Source organism: Rattus norvegicus, chromosome 1, assembly GCF_021556685.1.
Source record: "Rattus norvegicus strain SHRSP/BbbUtx chromosome 1, alternate assembly SHRSP_T2T, whole genome shotgun sequence".
NCBI lineage: Eukaryota > Metazoa > Chordata > Mammalia > Rodentia > Muridae > Rattus > Rattus norvegicus.
In genome coordinates, this window is record NC_141534.1 from 61,840,992 (window position 1) to 61,860,039 (window position 19,048).

Below are 19,048 nucleotides of genomic sequence, written 5' to 3' on the forward strand. Positions count from 1 at the left end.
ATTTGTCTGCACCTCTTCTGGAAGCAGAGAGAGTAAACATGGGTGACACTCCTGATAGCCTGTCTGTATAAAGTTTTGGCTTCAGTGGTGTTAGCTCTCTGGCTCAAAGATCTAATCTAACAAGTCCTAATATTGCACCGACCAGGGAAATATGAAAGCAATTAACTGAAATACATACTCTGCTATTCTGAATTTGAAACAGGCTTCAACCTGACACTCTTCCTCCTTACCCTCCCCAGACTTCTTACTTTTGTCTACATACATTCCTAGTGGCGTCTCTGAGGACCCAATTCTGACTTGTGACTGGGCCTGGGTCATGCTCATGGGTTGGGGAAGTAACAGATGACTATACTGGGGCCCCTGTATCCATGTAACAAATGAAGTTCCACAGCTCATGATTATAACTCTGGATACAGAACCCATTGCAAGAGAACCTCAGCTGAAATCACGGAACTCACGAGGGACTAAAGACCATTGACTTACAACATGATGTTCATCTTTCTAAACCCCTCAACATTTCACCAAATAACCGGTTATCTAGAGTACACCAGCACACACTGAGAAGTATAGAGAGAAAGAATTTCATGTCTATGTTCCTCTGCCCATGAGAAAGAAGTTTCAGGACAGTAAACAGGTTTTGAGGGTAAGTTTCTCTTTTATAAACACCATTCTCTCTCTCTCTCTCTCTCTCTCTCTCTCTCTCTCTCTCTCTCTCTCTCTCTCATCAGTTTTAAATTATTTATTTTTATTTCACATGCATTTGTGTTTTACCTGCATGTGCATCTGTGTGTGGCTGTCAGATATCTTAGGAATTTTGCTCTGAGGGGGCAATTCCAGTTAAAACAGTCAGAACAAAGAGGAAATGCAACATCAACAGTAGCAATCAGGACCCTCTCCCTAGTACCCTGTGGATATACCTGCCCTTGGGGCTCCAGTCTTCTTTGTGAATGCATGCCATGCATGCACTGAACTACAGCTTTGATGCTGGTGTCCTATGGCTACAACGGTACCTGCATCTTGCCTTGTCTAAAGAATACCTGCATCCAGCCCTGTCTCCAGGCAAGCATGCTGAGGAAGAAATATTAGCCACATGTAAACAACATGGGATTTGTAAGTACACAAAGAATATGATTTCCTATGAAATCTGCATTATAAAAGGAGGGTAGCGTGAAGGAGAGAGATGCTATAGACTAGGACTCCAGTTACACAGTGGTTTCCATATGGATTTGTCAGACATGACTAGCAAGGGTGTTGGGAACCTGTATAGAGTTGGACAAACACAAATGCTTTTCTGTAATGGGATCCAAGAGGAAAACAGGATCAGATGAAAGCTCCTAATCCAAAGATGACCTCTCTTCAGTGAGAAGGCCAGAGTTATGTGTGGCTTCCATCTCAAGATCTCCGGTGGAATGTGTGAGTCAGGTGTCCTTTTGCCTGCTGTTCTCCAGTGCTTTTAACAAGAAGGCTTCCTCCTTCAAATTGGCAAGCTTGAGGGTGGCGAGCTCTGTCCCTGCTGTGGTTGGATTATGGTCATCCAACAAGTGTGTACATGAGTATATGTGCACTGTGTGTATTATGTAGTGCCCACAAAATCCAAAGAGGGTAAGATATTCTAGATCTTGAGTTGCACATGCCTGTGAGCTGACTTGGAAGTGTTGAAAATAAGTGAAGGTCCTCTGCAAAGGCAGCCAGTACTCTGAAATCCTGAGCTTTCTCTCTAGTTCCGGCTCTGTAGGTTTTCTCGTGTCCTGTTGATTACTGTCTGCTTCACTAGCCTGTTCCACAGGAATCAGTCTTATGATTGTGTAGCATCACAACACCAAAAATACTTTAATCTCTGACTGGATGCCCTGACTGATTTTTACACAGGATAAAAGTCAGCTACATTTGTGTTTGATTATTAACAGTGCCTCTGGAACTAAACTCAGATCATCAGCTATTCCTTTCACCTCTGAACCATCTCAAAACTCACACTGTATATTCTGATCTGTCCTCAGTGTACCATGTATTGCTATAATCACCAGCATTTTTAAAGCAAGAAAAAGGAGGTTTATAAAATCTTCAGATTTTAAAATTTACATTCACACATAGCTTGTGCTACACATCATTAATCCCACCTTTCAGGAGAGAGAAGGTCTCCTTACTGTCCAAACCACCCTTGTGTACAGGGTGAATTTTAGGACAGCTTCAGATTGTGGTGACACTCTGTCTCAAATTAAGCACACAACAGCAACAACCCAACCACACTCACACAGAAACACATGCATGGAACACACACACACACACACACACACACACACACACACACACACGCACGCACGCACACACACGCACACACACACATCACTTTCCAGCATTCAGTGGAACTGTATTTTAACCTCACCTACCTCAGTCCTTCCAGTCTGTAGGCTTCTCTTAAAGCCTTAGGAATTGGCAACTGACATCAGGCCAGTTTCTTCTTGCTGGTGGGGAAATTGGGTTGTGTTGATTTCTTATTCTGTACTCCCTTAGCTGACCTCCCCAGGCCCTGGGAAGATTCCATTCACCTCCTTCAGAGTACTTTAGTGTTTTAAAGTCATACTCAACAAAGTAAGAAACCATTTGGTTTGATTGCAGCATTTAGGATTGTGTTGAGTATGTACCAGCAGAATGTACACTGTTTATGAAGTAGGTCTGTGAGTAAGGGCTAGGTGTAATTTTATCTGCTGAGTGAGTGAGTGTTTGCTCCATATCGTTACCCATTTTGGCTTCTGTCGTATATTTATTCCTATAGACTAAAGGGTTTGAGTTTGTGTTGGCTTCTTCTGTGATTTCAGTATCTAGCACCTCTGGACTCATCCTATAAGTATTACCAGATTAACAGCGCTGTTGATTTTCCATGGAGATGCTTGTTTACATTTTTACTTAATCCACATCTCATGTTCAAGAGAAGGGAGAGCAGCTCACTGGCTTTGCAGCAACACACATTGACCCAGGGTGAAGGTTCTCTCTGTTACTGATTCGAATTCCTGAATCACCATGACATTTTGCATGAGCTATCCTCCACTGTCTCTGTCATTTGAGTACTCCTTTGCCAGTTGTTGACCCTGTTTGGGAAGATTCAGGAGGTGTGCCCTTGCTGGAGAAAGAATGCCAGTGGGGCTGGGCTTTGAGGTTTTAGTGCTCTGCACCACTCCCTGTGCACTCTCTGCTTTGTACTTGTGATTCCAGATGTGAGTCCTCTGCTTCCTGCTCCTTCCACCGTGCCCTGTAGTCATGGAACTTAACCTATGGTAACAGGTGGTCTGTGAAATAGGATCACTAATCGCCTACATGTTTTATAGTTTGCTGTGCTCATGGCATTTCTGTCACAGAAATACAAAGGTAACTAATGCAGAAGGTGATGTAATAGAGCGGATTCTTGCTGTGTGATACCAGACCATGCCACTTTGTGCTTGTTACTTGTTTTGGAAAATATGCAAGAATTCAGAACTTTGAACTAGAAGTGGCCCAGTGCTCTAAGAAGAGTTTAATGGGGTATACTGGCAGGAGCTTGGGAGTCAGGAGTGCCAAGACCTATCCAGAATTTGGAAGCCCATGACAAGGGGATTCAGAAGGCAATAATATTTGTAACTGGTCTGGGATAATTAGTATGATGCTTTTACAAAAATGTGGCTTCCTTCTGCCCACATCATAAAAACCTACCTGAGGCTAAATTAAAAAGTAATAAACAAATTTCTTCAATGAAAATTTGAAGAGAGCCCAGTATGGCCTCTGTTATACTGAGGTTATAGGACTTCAATGAAAAAGAGCAAATGGGGCAAATAGAAATGCAAAATGTATAGTTTACAGAGAAAAAGACACTGGGAAGTTTAATATTATAGCCAATGCCTAGGACAGAAGAGAGCCTGCAATTACTTAGGAGATTAGAACTTTAATAAGAGGCCATGTCCCCTCAGGTGATGACATCACTCAATTAACCTCGTAATCTGTGGTAGAAAGTGACTTACTTAGGGTTTTCCTGCTATTAACAGACACCATGACCAATGCAAATCTTATAAGAAGAACACTGCTTTGGGTTTGGCTTACAATTTCAGCAGTTTGGTTCAGTATCATCAAGGTGGGAACATGCAGCATCTAGGCAGACATGGTACAGGAGGAGCTGGGTGTTCTACATCATCATCTGAAGGCCGCTACTAGAAATCTGATTTTCATGCAGCTAGGACAAAAACATAAGGGTCACATCAACAGTGACACACTTCCTCAATCAAGGCTACACCTATCCAATGAGGGCTCATCTGCAAATAGTCCCACTCCCTGGGCTGAGCTTATTCAAATCAACACAGGAATATTAGGCATTTTCAGTTCCTGAAATCACCTGTGATCAGAAGCTGCTGCTACTGTGGGTCATAGGGCCCAGGGCTTTCCAGAATTCAGGCATCTTCTCATGTACTCTCATCAGTCACTGGGAGTAAGGAAGCTCAGCAAAGGACTGCTGTGTGGGCTGAGACAGCTGAGAAAGTGTGCTTGGGAAGGTGTGTCAATCTTCATTTCCACATGGAGATAGCATGGGGGTTACCTGACCTTACCTGAGCAGTTTCCATGTTTGGTACCCCTGGACCATATTCATTGTCAGGTAGGAAAGTGTTATTTGGCACCCAATGTCATGTTGTGCTTATCATGTACCCAAAGTTGATAGATGACTTAAGAATGTAGGCTTGAAAGGTATCCAGTTTCTAATCTGGGAAGGAGACCAGCAGGCCTGAGAGGAACAGGCCTCATGTGCAGAGGGATGTACCATCTGTACATGGTTGGGAGAAGCTCAGAGAAGGTTAGTCAAAGCTGTCTATCCAGTAGAGGTTAGTTAACTGTGAAACTATCACTAACAGTAAAGGAAACTTTGAACTCTGAGGAAGAGAAGGTTTGTTGCCATTGTTTGTGGACCATGCTTCAGAGGTGATGAGACACAGAGAAACTGTGTCTTGGGTTCATGCCACGAAGCTTGCTAGCTGAGCACTTCACATCTTAAGTTGTGTATGCCGTCAGGTCCCTTACACAAAGGTGATCTAGTGACAGTGTCTTGCTTTATTTGTAGCAATCACATGAATTTAAATTTCCTACTTGTTCTTGTTCTTAAAAACTCACTGATTAGTTTTAGCTGAGATTCCTGGGACACTTTTCTCTCACATGCTGTAAGTTTGAAAGATTTGGTGATTAACATAAATAACTATTCATAGGTGAACACAGGGCCAACACTGACCTCACCTTGCTATCTGGAACTGTTATTCCTGAGCCAAGGGTCTCAAGGGTCTCTGCCTCAGAAAGAAATGTGTAAAAGTGATCTCATAATCTATTCACATTCCTTGTGTCATCCAGAATATCTGCTAGAATGAGAGGATCCTTCCCTTCTCAGGACAATGTAGAAAATGATTCCCCAGGAGGAAAGAAAGGGCCACTACCCGCCTCTGTGGGGCAGTCCCTGGTGTTCACTGTAATGTCACCCAACAGTCCCACCTTGAATCTCCTGTTCCACTTAAGCATGGATCCTCCCTTTTATTCTGGGAGATAAACAGGAATCTCCAGCTGGGAACAGTGGTCCAAACATGAGGTTAAGTGAAGGCAGTTAGAATGGGGTATATACATTTAGGGTCTCTGATTGAATGATTCTGAACTTAATGTACTTCCTACTAGAGTCATCTGTAACTGATATGTAAGCTTTGTATTAAAATGTACCTTTACGTCCAAGATTTCATGGTAGGTCAATGCCCTACACTCTCTTAAAGATAATTTAAGAACTGCATGAAGAAGAGAAAATACTGATCAGAAAATGTTCCTCGATGTACAAGACTGGTTTACTTGTGCAAGTCTCTGTGCTCAACTCAAAGAGCACACAATATGCATTAGAAAGTAGATGATAAGAACTCTCTCTCTCTCTCTCTCTCTCTCTCTCTCTCTGTCTCTCTCTCTCTACCTCACTTTTGATCTATCACTCTCTCATGGGTGTGTGTGTCTCTGTGTGTGTGTGCATGTGTTTGTGAATCTGTGTCTGTGTGTCTGTCTGTCTGTCTGTCTCTCTCTTTCCTGTGTGTATGTGTGTGTGTGTGTGTGTGTGTGTGTGTGTGTGTGTGTGTGAGAAGGTGAGCTGAGGGTCTGCATGCCGAGTTGGAACAAGGATCCCATGTTGATTGACTCCCACCTTGACAAGTATCATGTTGTTGGGATGACCAGCATGTGACTATTGGGACAAGATAGAAGTGTTTACAAAGCCAACAGTTTTGACCGATTTATGCAAATTAGGGCAGATTTGAGAGTACACTTAAGAGTTTTAAACTTTGTTTGAAAAAACAAAAAACAGTGATCTTGGAATAGTTTCTTTGGAGTATACCGCCAAAGGCCAAATTTTATCTGATTGTTGGTGAGCACCTGTAGGTTTTTGTGTTCCTCATGTAGTATCCCTTAGGTTTGGGTCAGACAATGTAAACCTTATCATTTCCACTGTTTTTAACATCTCAAATGATGTCCCACGTTCTAGGTGCCAATCCACAAATGCCCACTCCTACATCTTCTCCCTCCACCCTCCATTGTGCCACTATGATGCTGCTCCTCAACTCACCCAACTTTTCGAAACCCACCACTCCAGCCTCCTCCTACGTTCGAGCATCACATCTCCACAGGACCAAGGGCCTTCCATCCCATTGGTTTCAAATAATGCTATCCTCTGATATATATTGGTTGGTGGTCTATTTTCTGGAAGCTCTGGGTCATCAGCCAGCATATATTGTTCTTCCTCTATTGCAGGACCTCCTCTGTCACAGGACATCCACTGTTTAAGCACCACCACTACCTCAGGAAGTCCACTGTCTGTGTGTCAACTCCACTGTTACAGGACCACAAGTGTCTCAGCACTTCAACTATCACAGCACTTCTACTGTTCAGGAGCTCAAGAGTCTCAGCATCTCAAGTGTCACAGGACCTCCTTTGTCCAAGAACTGGACTGTCCAAGCAACACTACTATTGCAGGACTTCCACTGTAGGAGCACTACAACTGTCTCAGGACACCCACTGTCCTATAACCTCCACTATCCCAGGAATTCCACTGTTGTAGCACCACCCGTAGCAACTAAAGTGTTTCAGGACATCAACTGAAGCAAGATCTCCCATGATTCTGCAACTTCACTGCCACAGGATCTCTACAGTGACAGGAATACCCCTGTATCAGCAATTCCAATTTTGCAGGACCTCCACTGTAGCAGAACCTTCAATTGTGCAGCAGCTCCCCTGTAGGTAGATTGACCTCCACGATCTCAGTGCCTCCACTTTCAAAGGACCTTCACTGTCACAGAACCGGCGCTATTTCAGTGCCTCCACTGTCACAGGACCTACCTCTTCACAGGATCTGCACTGTTGCAGCAACTGTAATTTCAATTTTTCAAAGTCATTGCTGGTTATTAGATTTGAGGCTGAATGAAATGTGATGCTACTTTGACAGCATAAGAATTTGTTCTATAGCTCTTGTGATAAATGCCGTGTGTGCTAGGACCAGTAACCTATGGAAGACTTCATGAGCTCATACCACTCTCCACCTCACTTTGTGGAAGCTGGTGTTTTTAGAGTGTGATAAACTTCAGGTGAATGGATTCATTCAGCTGCACCACGCTCTAGAGTGTGCTACACAGCAGTCATATTGAGTCCTTGCTGGGAAGAGAAGAAATCCAGAAGAGGGAGAAGGCTTGGGTTGGGGGAAGAATCATAAAATACTTAGAGGATATAAGAAGGTAAGAATTGTGGGGAACTGGAAAACAGAGCCAGAGGAAGAATGAGCACAGAGCAAACTGGGAAGGACAAAGTACAAAGGCACGTGGGTTTTGCCATCTGCGTGTTCTCTGGACAATCTCCCTTGGCCTCATTTCTGGGAGAAAACTCTTCCTCCACCCCCTTGTAATGTTTCATTCTTGAAGGAAAGCAGCAACACAACTTCATCAGTGAATTTCGCCATTGTAATTGGTTCATCCGTTAATGCCTCTGGGAAATCCCTAGCTGGGGAATGTCCTGCTCTCTGCTGAGAGACAGCCGGAAAGTAGGTTGTCTTCTGTTTTCTCGTTGCTACAGCTCTTCTAAGTGTGGATGATTGTTGAGTGAAGACACAGGACACTTCTGGTGTGTATGTATGCTTTGTTCACTGTGGGTGTTGTCGGGAGTGTCCTGAAAAGAAGAAGGGCATGCCCAATGGCTCTTTGCTTCCTCTTTGACTAGCCTTATGATCATAGAGATACACTAGGCCATTAGAAGATGAGGAGAACAATGTGTCTATGTTGTGTTCACTTCTATTCCTATTTAGTCCTAGAGGGAAATCAGCAAGGGTAGAGAATGGGACCGTAACTGGACAAAGCTGCTGAGCCTGTGTTGTGAAGCAATTCCTGTGTATAACTTGCTGTTACATTAAGCAATAGGATGCCATGTTCTGGTTATACCTTTTTGATGCAATGAATCTATAATATTTTACCTAAAACCTCAATATATTACGTTTCTTCCTCTTTTGGAGTATCTGGTATGGGAGGGATCACTTCTTCATAAGGATTTGTGAACCTCTTCCAGTTTTCATTGACCAGGGGTACATCATCACCTCTGAGACTGTCAGCCCATAGTTTGGATTGACTTTTATTAAGAGGCTAAGCTGCCTCTTCTGACACCCCACAGTGAGCAGGGTACACACCTGCTACAACCTGTCTTCTGAACTGTTGTATGACAACAGAGTCAAATACAACAGTGAAATATAAGCCTACTCCCAAGATCCATACGTTGTTGTTGTTTATTTTTTTACACCATCATAAAGTTGTCCTAGGAAGAGATCAGGTGCACCAATAAGGTAAGCACCATGCTGCCAGTTCAGCATTTGCCCAGGTTTGTCTTGAGTTGAAGGCCAAAGTCGATGCTTTTGACTTTTCTGTTCTTCTCTAACAAAATATAATCTGGTTTAAGGTCGCTGTGAACTTATACAGTGCCCATAGCCATAGATAAAGCCTGCTAATATTTGCCTAAATATTTCCTTGGCTCCTTCCTCCTCTCGGTGGAAAGACTTTCAGATGTATTTGTAAAGCTTTAAAATTTCAACCAGTTTCACGATAAGTTATTAGAATTGTCTCAGACTCAATTGGAGAAGCAAGATGATGTTGGGGTGGATGAAAAACTTCATTATATTTGCCATGGTCATGTTTGGCTGGCACCATTGCTTCTTCTTTGCATGCACTTTGATAACCCCTGTAGCAGAACTTCCACTGTCCCAGCACCTGAACTATCCCAAGACCTCCACAGTCAAAGGACCAATATTGTGGTAGGGCGTCTGTGGTCAGGCAACTCCTCTGTCTCAGACCCTCCAAATTGCAAGACCTTTATGGGCACTGGAAGTCACTGTCCCTAAACTTCCACTGTTGGAGTACCTCAACTATAACTAGGACCTCTACTATTGTACAACCCCCTTGTCATAGCACGTCTATTGTTACAAAGTAGTCCACTGTCAAAGGACCTCCAGGGTCTCAGCCTCTCCACTGTTACAGGATCTCTACTGTCTTAGGACCGCTGCTGTTGGAGGACCTCCTGTGTCTCAGCAACTTCAGTTTGTTGGCGCTCTCCTATCAGAGGACATTTACATTTTCTGTACTTCCAGTGTCACAGCTGTTATAAGAACCTCCGTTCTCACAGGACCTCCAGTGCGTCAGTACCTCCACTGTCCAAGGACTTTTATATTGTAGGACCTCTACTGTCCTACAGAATGTCCCCTGTCGCTAGATTTCCACTGTCACAACACCGCAACCATTACAAGAACTGCAATTTTGGCATGACCTCCAGTGTTCCAGCCCCTCCAGTGTCATAGGACCTCCAATATCACAGGACGTCCACTGTCTCACCAAGGCCAATTTAAAGGACCTCTACTATAACAGGATATCCACTGTAGCTGGACTTACACTTTTGCAGTACCTCAACTGTTGCAGGACCAACAAGGTTGCAGGACATAGACCCTCTCAGCAGCTAGAATTTGCAGGACCTCTACTGGCACAAAAATTCCACAGTTGCTGGAGCTCCACTGTCACTGCAAATGCACTGTCTCATGATATTCACTGTTGCTGGACCAGTAGTGTGGCATCACATCCATTTTTGCCAAGCCCCTCCACTGACGCAAGACTTCCACTTTTGTAGCACCTTCACTGTCCAAGCAAACCAACTCCTGCAGGATCTCCATTGTCTCAGGGCATTCACTAATGCCAGCTCTCCAATGTTGTAGGATATCCACTTTCACAACAGCTAGAATCTTGCAGGACCTCTACTGGCAAAGACAGTCCACTGCTGCTGGCTCTCTACGGTCAGTGCCAATGCATCGATTCATGACCTCCATTGTCACAGGACCTCCACTTTTGTAGGACCTTCACTGTCCAGGCAAACTGCAGGATCTCCAGTGTCTCAGGACATTTACTGGTGCAGAGCCTCCCTTTATTCCAGACTTCAACTATTCCAAGGTCATCTACACTGTCTTAGGACCTCCAATATTGCAGGACCTCAAATGTCCCAGGACCTCAGGTGACATAGCACCTCCATTGTCCCAACACCCTTACTGTCTCAGAACCTCAATTTTCCCACGACCTGTTCAGTTGCATGACCTCCAAAGTTGGAAGAACTGCACGGTATGAGAGCCTCAACTGTTGCAGGACCTCCAATGTTGTAGGAACACAATATTCCTACACTGGACCTACACTGTCCATCACCTTCACTTTCCTAGCACCTCCACTCTCACAGGACCTACACTGTTTCAGGAACTCCATTGTCTGAGCACCTGCATGTCTCAGGACCTCGAATGATCCAGAACCTCTAATGGTGCAGGACCTCCACTGTCACCAGACTTCCACTGTCTCAGGACATCCACTCTATCACCAACTAGACTTTTGCAGAACTTCTACTGGAACAGGATCTCCATTGTGGCTGGTCTTACATTGTCTAAGGCCTCCACTATCACAGACTTTCAGATGAATTTGTAAAGCTGTAGAACTTCAAAGAGCTCCATGAGAAGGTATAGACGTGTCTCAGACTCAATTCCTTGGTGTAGCAATATGATGTTGGGGTGGATTAATATCTTCATTATATTTTCCATGGTCTGGTCTGGGTGGCATCCTTGCTGCTTCTTTCCATGCATTTTGATAACCATTGTAGCAGTACTTCCACTGTCCCAGGACCTGCACTACCCTAAGAACTCCCTTGTCACAGGACATCCAGTGTGGTAGTACCTCGGCTGTCAGGAAACTCCACAGACTCAGTACCTCCAAACTGCAAGATCTCTACTGGCACAGGAATTCTACTGTCCCTGAACATCCACTGTCACAGCACTTCAACTGTTTCAAGGACCTCTAATGTCGCAAGACCTCCTATATCACGGTTATAAGGACCTGCATTGTCAAAAGACCTCCATTGTCTCAGCCCTTCCACTTTCTCAGGACCTCCAAGCTGCAGGAACTCTACAGGCACAGGTTATCCATTGACACTGCTTTTCCACTGTTGCAGGACCTCAACTGTTATAAGGACCTCCACTGTGGCAGGACCTTCAGTGTCTCATCAACTTCACGGTGAGCAACACCAATGTGCAATACCTCTACTAGCACAGTATATGCACAGTATCTATACTTAGACTGTTGCAGTACCTTAACTGTTGCAGGACCTCCAATTTAGAACATGCACTCTTATAGCAGCCAGACTTTTGCAGAACCTCTACTGGCACAATAATTCCTCTGTTGTTGGACCTCCACCGTCATTTCAATGGCACTGACTCATGACATCCACTGTTGCAGGACCTCCAATGTTGAAGGATGTTCACTGTTGCAGGGCATTCCCTGTCAAAGGACCTCTGTTGATGCAGGATCTCCACTTTCACTGTTCTAGCAAACCAACTATTGCAGAACCTACAGTGTTGGAACAACTGCATTGTATCAGGACATTTACTGTTGCATGACCTCTATTGTGGAAACACCCCCATTTTTACCAGATCTCAGCTGTCCCAGGCCCATCTCCACTGACTGAGGACCTCCAATAATGCAGGACATCCAGTATTTCAGGACCTCAAATGTGCCACGACCTCAACTGATGAAGGATCTCCAATATCGCAGCACCAAAACAGTCACAGGACCTCCATTGTCCCATCACCTTTACTGTCCCAGCACCTCCACTGTCACATGACCTACAATGGTGCATAAACTCCAATGTCCGAGCAACTGCACTGTCTCAGGACCTCGATTGTTCCAGAACCTCCAGTGGGGCAGGACCTCCACTGTCACCAAATCTCCACTGTCTTAGAACATCCATTCTATCACCAACTCGACTTGTGTAGAACCTCTCCTGGCACAGCATCTCCATTGTGCCTGGTCTGACATTGTCTCAAAACTTCAGCTATCACAGGAATTCCACTGTAGCAGGACCTCCTCTGTCTAAAGACAACCCCTATTGCAGGACATCCATTCTTGCAACACCTGCATTGTCTCAGGACCTCCACTGTACCAATCCCATCTCCAATGTCTCAGGACGCCCACTCTTTCAGGACCTCCACTGTTGCATGATCTTGAATGTAAAAGGACCTTCGCTATCTCAGTGCCTCCACTGTTGCACGAACTGCAATGTCTCTCACTGCCTCCACTCTTGAAGGACCTACAATGTCACGGGTGCTGCACTGTTTTATCAACACCACTATCACTTATTACAAGGCTTTGCTGGTTATTTTGAAGCTTAATGGAGAATGATGTTACTTTTGACAAAATAAGAATTTGTTTCAAACCGCTTGTGATTAATTGCCATATGTGCAAGGATCAGTTGCCCCTAGAAGATTGCATGAATCCATAGGCCTCTAGACCTCACCTTGTGGGAACCGTTTCCTTTTGGTGGTGATACCGTCCTGGTAAAGGCATGGGGTAACAGGACAACTCTGAAGTCTGGGGTACACATCAGTCATATTGAGTCCTTGTTCGGAAGAGGAGAAATCTAGAAAAGGGAGAAGAATTGGCGGAAGAATCATACAGTACTTAAAAAGTTAAGACAGAAACGATTTTGCAGAAATGGATACCAGAGACAGAGCTAAGCAACACAGAGCAAACTGGGTAGAACAAAGCACAAAGGTACCTGTCCTTGCCTGCCTGCCGCTTATTTTTTGGATGCTGTCTCCAGCCCTCATTTCTCAGGAGAGATACTGTCCTGCCCAGGAGAGTTTTCTTGCTTGATTGAGCACAGGAACACTGCTTCATTTGGATATTCCTAATTTCTTGGACCATCCCTTGAATCCTCTTAGCCAGCCACTGATGGGGAAAGACTCGCCCTCTCCTCATGCACAGAGAGATAATAGGTTGTCTTCTGTGTTCTCATTGATGCTTCTGTTCGGCCTGAGGCTGCTTGTTCAATGAAGGAAGAAGACACTCTGGCATGTATGTTTTGTCCAGGTCATCTGTAGTGGCCTGTGAAGAAAGCCAGTCCCAGTGGTTCTTCTGAAAGCTCTATGACTAGAATATAGACAAAGGCATAAATGAGGCCATGGGGTTGACAAGTCCAATGTGTCAATGGTGGGTTGGCTTCCACTCCTCTGCAGTCCAGTCCTAGAGGGACAGCAGCATAATCATTAAGGGTAGGGAATGGAGCCATTACTAGACTCACTGTCTGAGCCTGGGTATGAAGCCAGGCATCAGAATAGCCTGTCCTTCCAATAAGCAGTTGGATGCCATGATCCGCTTAGACTTTCTTTGATGTAAAGAATCTTTATGTCTTGTGTTTTGAATGGAACATGTTGCACTACTTCCAAACTTCCAGGGTGTGGCCTGAGAGGTATCATTTCTTCATAGGGATTCGGGAAACGCTCCCAATCTTCTTTGAAGCAGGGGTGCATTATCATGTCTATGACTGATATTTCTGGGTTTGACTGTTATTAAATGCTAAGCAGGTCATCTAGCTCTCTTGACACCCCACAGTGGTCAAGATGCACACCTGCCACAAACTGTCTTTTCAGCTCTTATATGAAAACAGAGGTAAATTTTTCAGGTACCATAAAATGTAAGACTAACATTCATATGTGGTTCTTTGGACCATCATAAGTATAACCCAGGAAGAGTTCAGGGGCATCAAAAGTGTTAGCACCGTAGTACAGGTTCAGCATTTGCTCTGGTTTGTCTTGGGTACTAAGGCCAATGTCGATGATTTTGACTTTATTGTTCTTATCCACCATTTTATTTGTTTTGAAGTCCTGTATTTATTCTGTGCCCCTGACAGTAGATCCAGGCTGCTAATATCTGCATAAGTATTTCCCATGCCTTGTCTTTCACTATGTAGCCATACTTTCAGATACATTAATGAAGACATTGAACCTCACACAGCTCCATGACAAGGTATCTACTTGTTTTCGTCTCAATTATTGAAGATGATGTTGGAGTGGTTAACCACAATTGTCATCATTGCCGTGGTCATTATTGGATGGCATAAGTGCTTCTTCCTCTTAAGGACTTGGAGGCCACTATAGCAGGACATCCACTGTCTTAGCACCTGCTTTTTCCCCACACCTCCACTGTGCTGACTGTCCAAGCCTATTTTGTGCTGTCTTGCCTGTGAACTTCCTGCCTTTGCAGAAGGAAGTAGGATGCCATGGTCTGGTTATAATTTTGTTCAGTTGAAGTGTCCTTAGTTTCCAGCACTTGGAATCCTATATATTCCATTGCTCTTATACTTACAGGGTCTGGCCTGAGGGGGATCAGTTGCTCATAGGGATTTGGGAACTGCGTCTAGCCTTAGTTGAACTAGGGTTGCATCATGACCACAGTGACTTTTGGCCTATATCTAGGGTTGACTGTCATTAGGAGGCTAAGTAGGTCCTTCTGACACCACACCAGAGGCACCACACACTCCTGCTACAACCTGTCCTCTCAACTCTAGAATGAAGAGAGAGTCAAATGGAAACTTTCTGACTGCCATGAAATATAAAACTCCACCTAAGCGTCATATTTAGTTCTTTGGAACGTCATAAAATTTGCCAAAGAAGAGTTCAGGAACACAAAAATTATAAGTAGTGCAGTGATGGTTCATCATTTACCCTGATTGGAATGGGATACTAAGGCCAAAGTTGGTAATTTTGACTTTCCCATTGATGTACAACACAATATTCTTTGGCTTTAGGTGCCTGTGAAATATTGTGTGCCCATAGCAGTAGCTCATCACAGCTATTATTTACACAATATTTTGCTGGTCTTGCCTTGCTCTAGGTAGCCATACTTTTGGGAGTATTTGTAAAGCTGTTGCCCTTCAACCAGCTCCATGAATAGATGTATTGTTTTGGTCTAAATTACTTGAAGAATCGAGATGATGTTGGGGTGATCAACCATCATCATCACTTCCATGGTCATTGCTGGCTGGCATTATTTCTTCTCTAATACAAGGACTTTGTTGGACACTGTCACAGGAACACCAGTGTGGTAGAAACTCTGTTGTCAAATCAACTCCACATTCTCAGGGCCTCCAAATTGCAGGGCCTCTCCTGGCACAGGACATACACTTTCCCTGTACTTCTACTCTCACAGAGTCTCAACTTTTCAGGACCTGAACTATTGTAGGACCTTCACTGTTGCAGAAAATTGATTCTCTCAGCAACTAGTATGTTGCAGGACCTCAGCTCGCAGAGAAATTCCACTGCTGCAGGACCTGCAATGTCAATGTAAATCTAGAGTCTCAAGACCTCCACTGTTGCAGGAGCTCCAGTGTTGTAGGATGTCCAATTTTGAGGGCTATCACTGTCAAAGGACCTCCTCTGTCACAGCCTAGACCTTCAGACTTAACTGTAAAACTAGTGGCATTCAAGTAGCACCATGACAAGGTATTATCTTGCCTCAGACTCAATTACTTGCGTAATTGAAATGAATTTGAAATGAAGTTAGAGTGGTCAAAAATCATCATCGTTACGAGCACTTTGATGTGCACTGTAGCAGGACATCCACTGTTCCAGTGTGGCTTCTGTCCCAGTACCTCCACTATCACTGGACCTCCAGTGTCGTAGGACCTTCTCACTAACAGCGGCTGCATTGTCAGGACCCTCAATTTTCAGGACATCTACTGTCACAGTATGTGTACTGTTGCTGGACTTTCATTGTCATTGCACCTAAACTGTCACAAGGTCATCCAATGTCACAGAGCAGTGTCTCAACACCTCTACTCTCCCAGGACCCCACAGTCACAGGACCTCCAATAACTCAGGAAATCCAAGTTCCATTACCTCAACTGGCACAGCGTGTCCACACACTGATGTTGGACTTTCACTGTGGTAGCACCTCAACTATCACATGAAGCCCACTATTGAACGACCTCCACTTTTCAGGACATCTATTTCCTCTGAAACTAGAATTGGCAGGACCTCCTCTGTCACAGTACGTCTACTGTCGAAGCAGTTCCACTATCACAGGACCTCTAGTGCTGCAAGGCTTTCACTATTATAGCATTTCTATTGTCGCCACACCTCTACTGGCTCTCCTACACCTGTACTGTCCCATCACCTCCTAGGTCAAAGATCCTGACTCGTGCATCAATTGAAGTTTTTCAAGACCTCCACTGTAGCAGCATATCCACTGTCCCAGCTGCTACTCCACTGTCAAGGGACCTGAAATGTCTTAGGAACTCCACTGTTACAGGACCTCAACTGATGAAGCACCTCAACTGTCACAATACCTCCACTCTTGCAGTACCTCCAAAAACTCAGCCACTCCACTGTCACAAGTCTTCCAATTTGAAGGAACTCAACTGTTGCAGCACCTCCACAGTTGTCGAAGCACCATTGATATGGCACTTCCCCTGTCCTGGGACCTCCACAGCTTCTACTCTATATTCTGAGGACCTCAACTGTTGAAGCACATCCACTGTCCCAGGACCTCCATTGACAATGGACCTCATTGTGTCAGGAACACCACTTTTGCTTGGTCTGTCCCTATAACCTCTGGGCTGGCACTAGCTGAGGACAGACTTTCTCCCTACTGAGGCATACCAGGAGAGTAGATTGGCTTCTGTGTTCTTATTGCCATTGTTCTTCTCAGTGAGGCTGATTATTTAGTGTATTCAGGCGACACTGGAGGCATGGATGCATGTTTCTCCAGTGTGGGTGTCATCTGGAGTGGCCTGAAGAGAGAAGGGCAGCACCAGGGGCTCTTATGCCTAATCATGGACCAGTTTATGGCCACAGGGAAACAGAAAGCCATTGGAGGATGATGAGACCAGTGTGCTTAGGGTGGGGTAGCTTCCACTTTTCCTTGAGCCCAAAGGGAATGAATCATTATCATCAAGGGTAGGGAATAACTGAACTCAATGTGTGAGCCTCGGTTGTTCAGCCTTGCACCTGGAGAACTTGCCAGGACAGTAAGCAACATGATCCCATGGGTTGATTATACATTGTAATATCTTAGGCTCTGGACTCAATATGTTCCATGTCGTCCACAATTACAGGGTCTTGTGTGATGGAGCTCAGTCCTCATAGGGATTTGAGAAAGCCTTCCGGTCTTCCTTTAACCAGCGGTACATCATCACATCAGTGACTGTCATCCTATATTTCTTTTTTTTTTTTTTTTTAGCATGCAGTGTCTACTCTTTTTTTTTTTTGATTTTTTTTTTATTAACTTGAGTATTTCTTATATACATTTCGAGTGTTATTCCCTTTCCCGGTTTCCGGGCAAACATCCCCCTCCCCCCTCCCCTACCTTATGGGTGTTCCCCTCCCAAACCTCCCCCCATTGCCGCCCTCCCCCCATAGACTAGTTCACTGGGGGTTCAGTCTTAGCAGGACCCAGGGCTTCCCCTTCCACTGGTGCTCTTACTAGGATATTCATTGCTACCTATGGGGTCAGAGTCCAGGGTCAGTCCATGTATAGTCTTTAGGTAGTGGCTTAGTCCCTGGAAGCTCTGGTTGCTTGGCATTGTTGTACTTTTGGGGTCTCGAGCCCCTTCAAGCTCTTCCAGTTCTTTCTCTGATTCCTTCAATAGGGGACCTATTCTCAGTTCAGTGGTTTGCTGCTGGCATTCGCCTCTATATTTGCTGTATTCTGGCTGTCTCTCTCAGGAGCGATCTACATCCGGCTCCTGTCGGTCTGCACTTCTTTGCTTCATCCATCTTGTCTAATTGGGTGGCTGTATATGTATGGGCCACATGTGGGGCAGGCTCTGAATGGGTGTTCCTTCAGTCTCTGTTTTAATCTTTGCCTCTCCCTTCCCTGCCAAGAGTATTCTTTTTCCTCATTTAAAGAAGGAGTGAAGCATTCACATTTTGATCATCCGTCTTGAGTTTCGTTTGTTCTAGGGATCTAGGGTAATTCAAGCATTTGGGCTAATAGCCACTTATCAATGAGTGCATACCATGTATGTCTTTCTGTGATTGGGTTAGCTCACTCAGGATGATATTATCCAGTTCCAACCATTTGCCTACGAATTTCATAAACTCGTTGTTTTTGATAGCTGAGTAATATTCCATTGTGTAGATGTACCACAATTTCTGTATCCATTCCTCTGTTGAAGGGCATCTGGGTTCTTTCCATTTTCTGGCTATTATAAATAAGGCTGCGATGAACATAGTGGAGCACGTGTCTCTTTTATATGTTGAGGCATCTTTTGGGTATATGCCCAAGAGAGGTATAGCTGGATCCTCAGGCAGTTCAATGTCCAATTTTCTGAGGAACCTCCAGACTGATTTCCAGAATGGTTTTACCAGTCTGCAATCCCACCAACAATGGAGGAGTGTTCCTCTTTCTCCACATCCTCGCCAGCATCTGCTGTCACCTGAGTTTTTGATCTTAGCCAATCGCACTGGTGTGAGGTGAAATCTCAGGGTTGTTTTGATTTGCATTTCCCTTATGACTAAAGATGTTGAACATTTCTTTAGGTGTTTCTCCGCCATTCAGCATTCCTCAGCTGTGAATTCTTTGTTTAGCTCTGAACCCCATTTTTTAATAGGGTTATTTGTTTCCCTGCGGTCTAACTTCTTGAGTTCTTTGTATATTTTGGAAATAAGGCCTCTATCTGTTGTAGGATTGGTAAA

At 44.5% G+C, this 19,048-nt stretch overlaps 1 protein-coding gene across 1 annotated transcript in view; it reads left to right on the forward strand.

The window, feature by feature from the left end:
- The window catches only part of LOC134485046 (uncharacterized), a 47,059-nt gene that overhangs the window by 5,599 nt on the left and 22,412 nt on the right, over positions 1–19,048 (forward strand). Inside the window, exon 3 of the mRNA XM_087599227.1 lies at positions 6,778–8,056. Within this exon, the coding sequence (XP_087455353.1) occupies positions 8,024–8,056 (33 nt within the window). The 5' untranslated portion in view covers positions 6,778–8,023. The remainder of the gene's footprint in view (positions 1–6,777; positions 8,057–19,048) is intronic.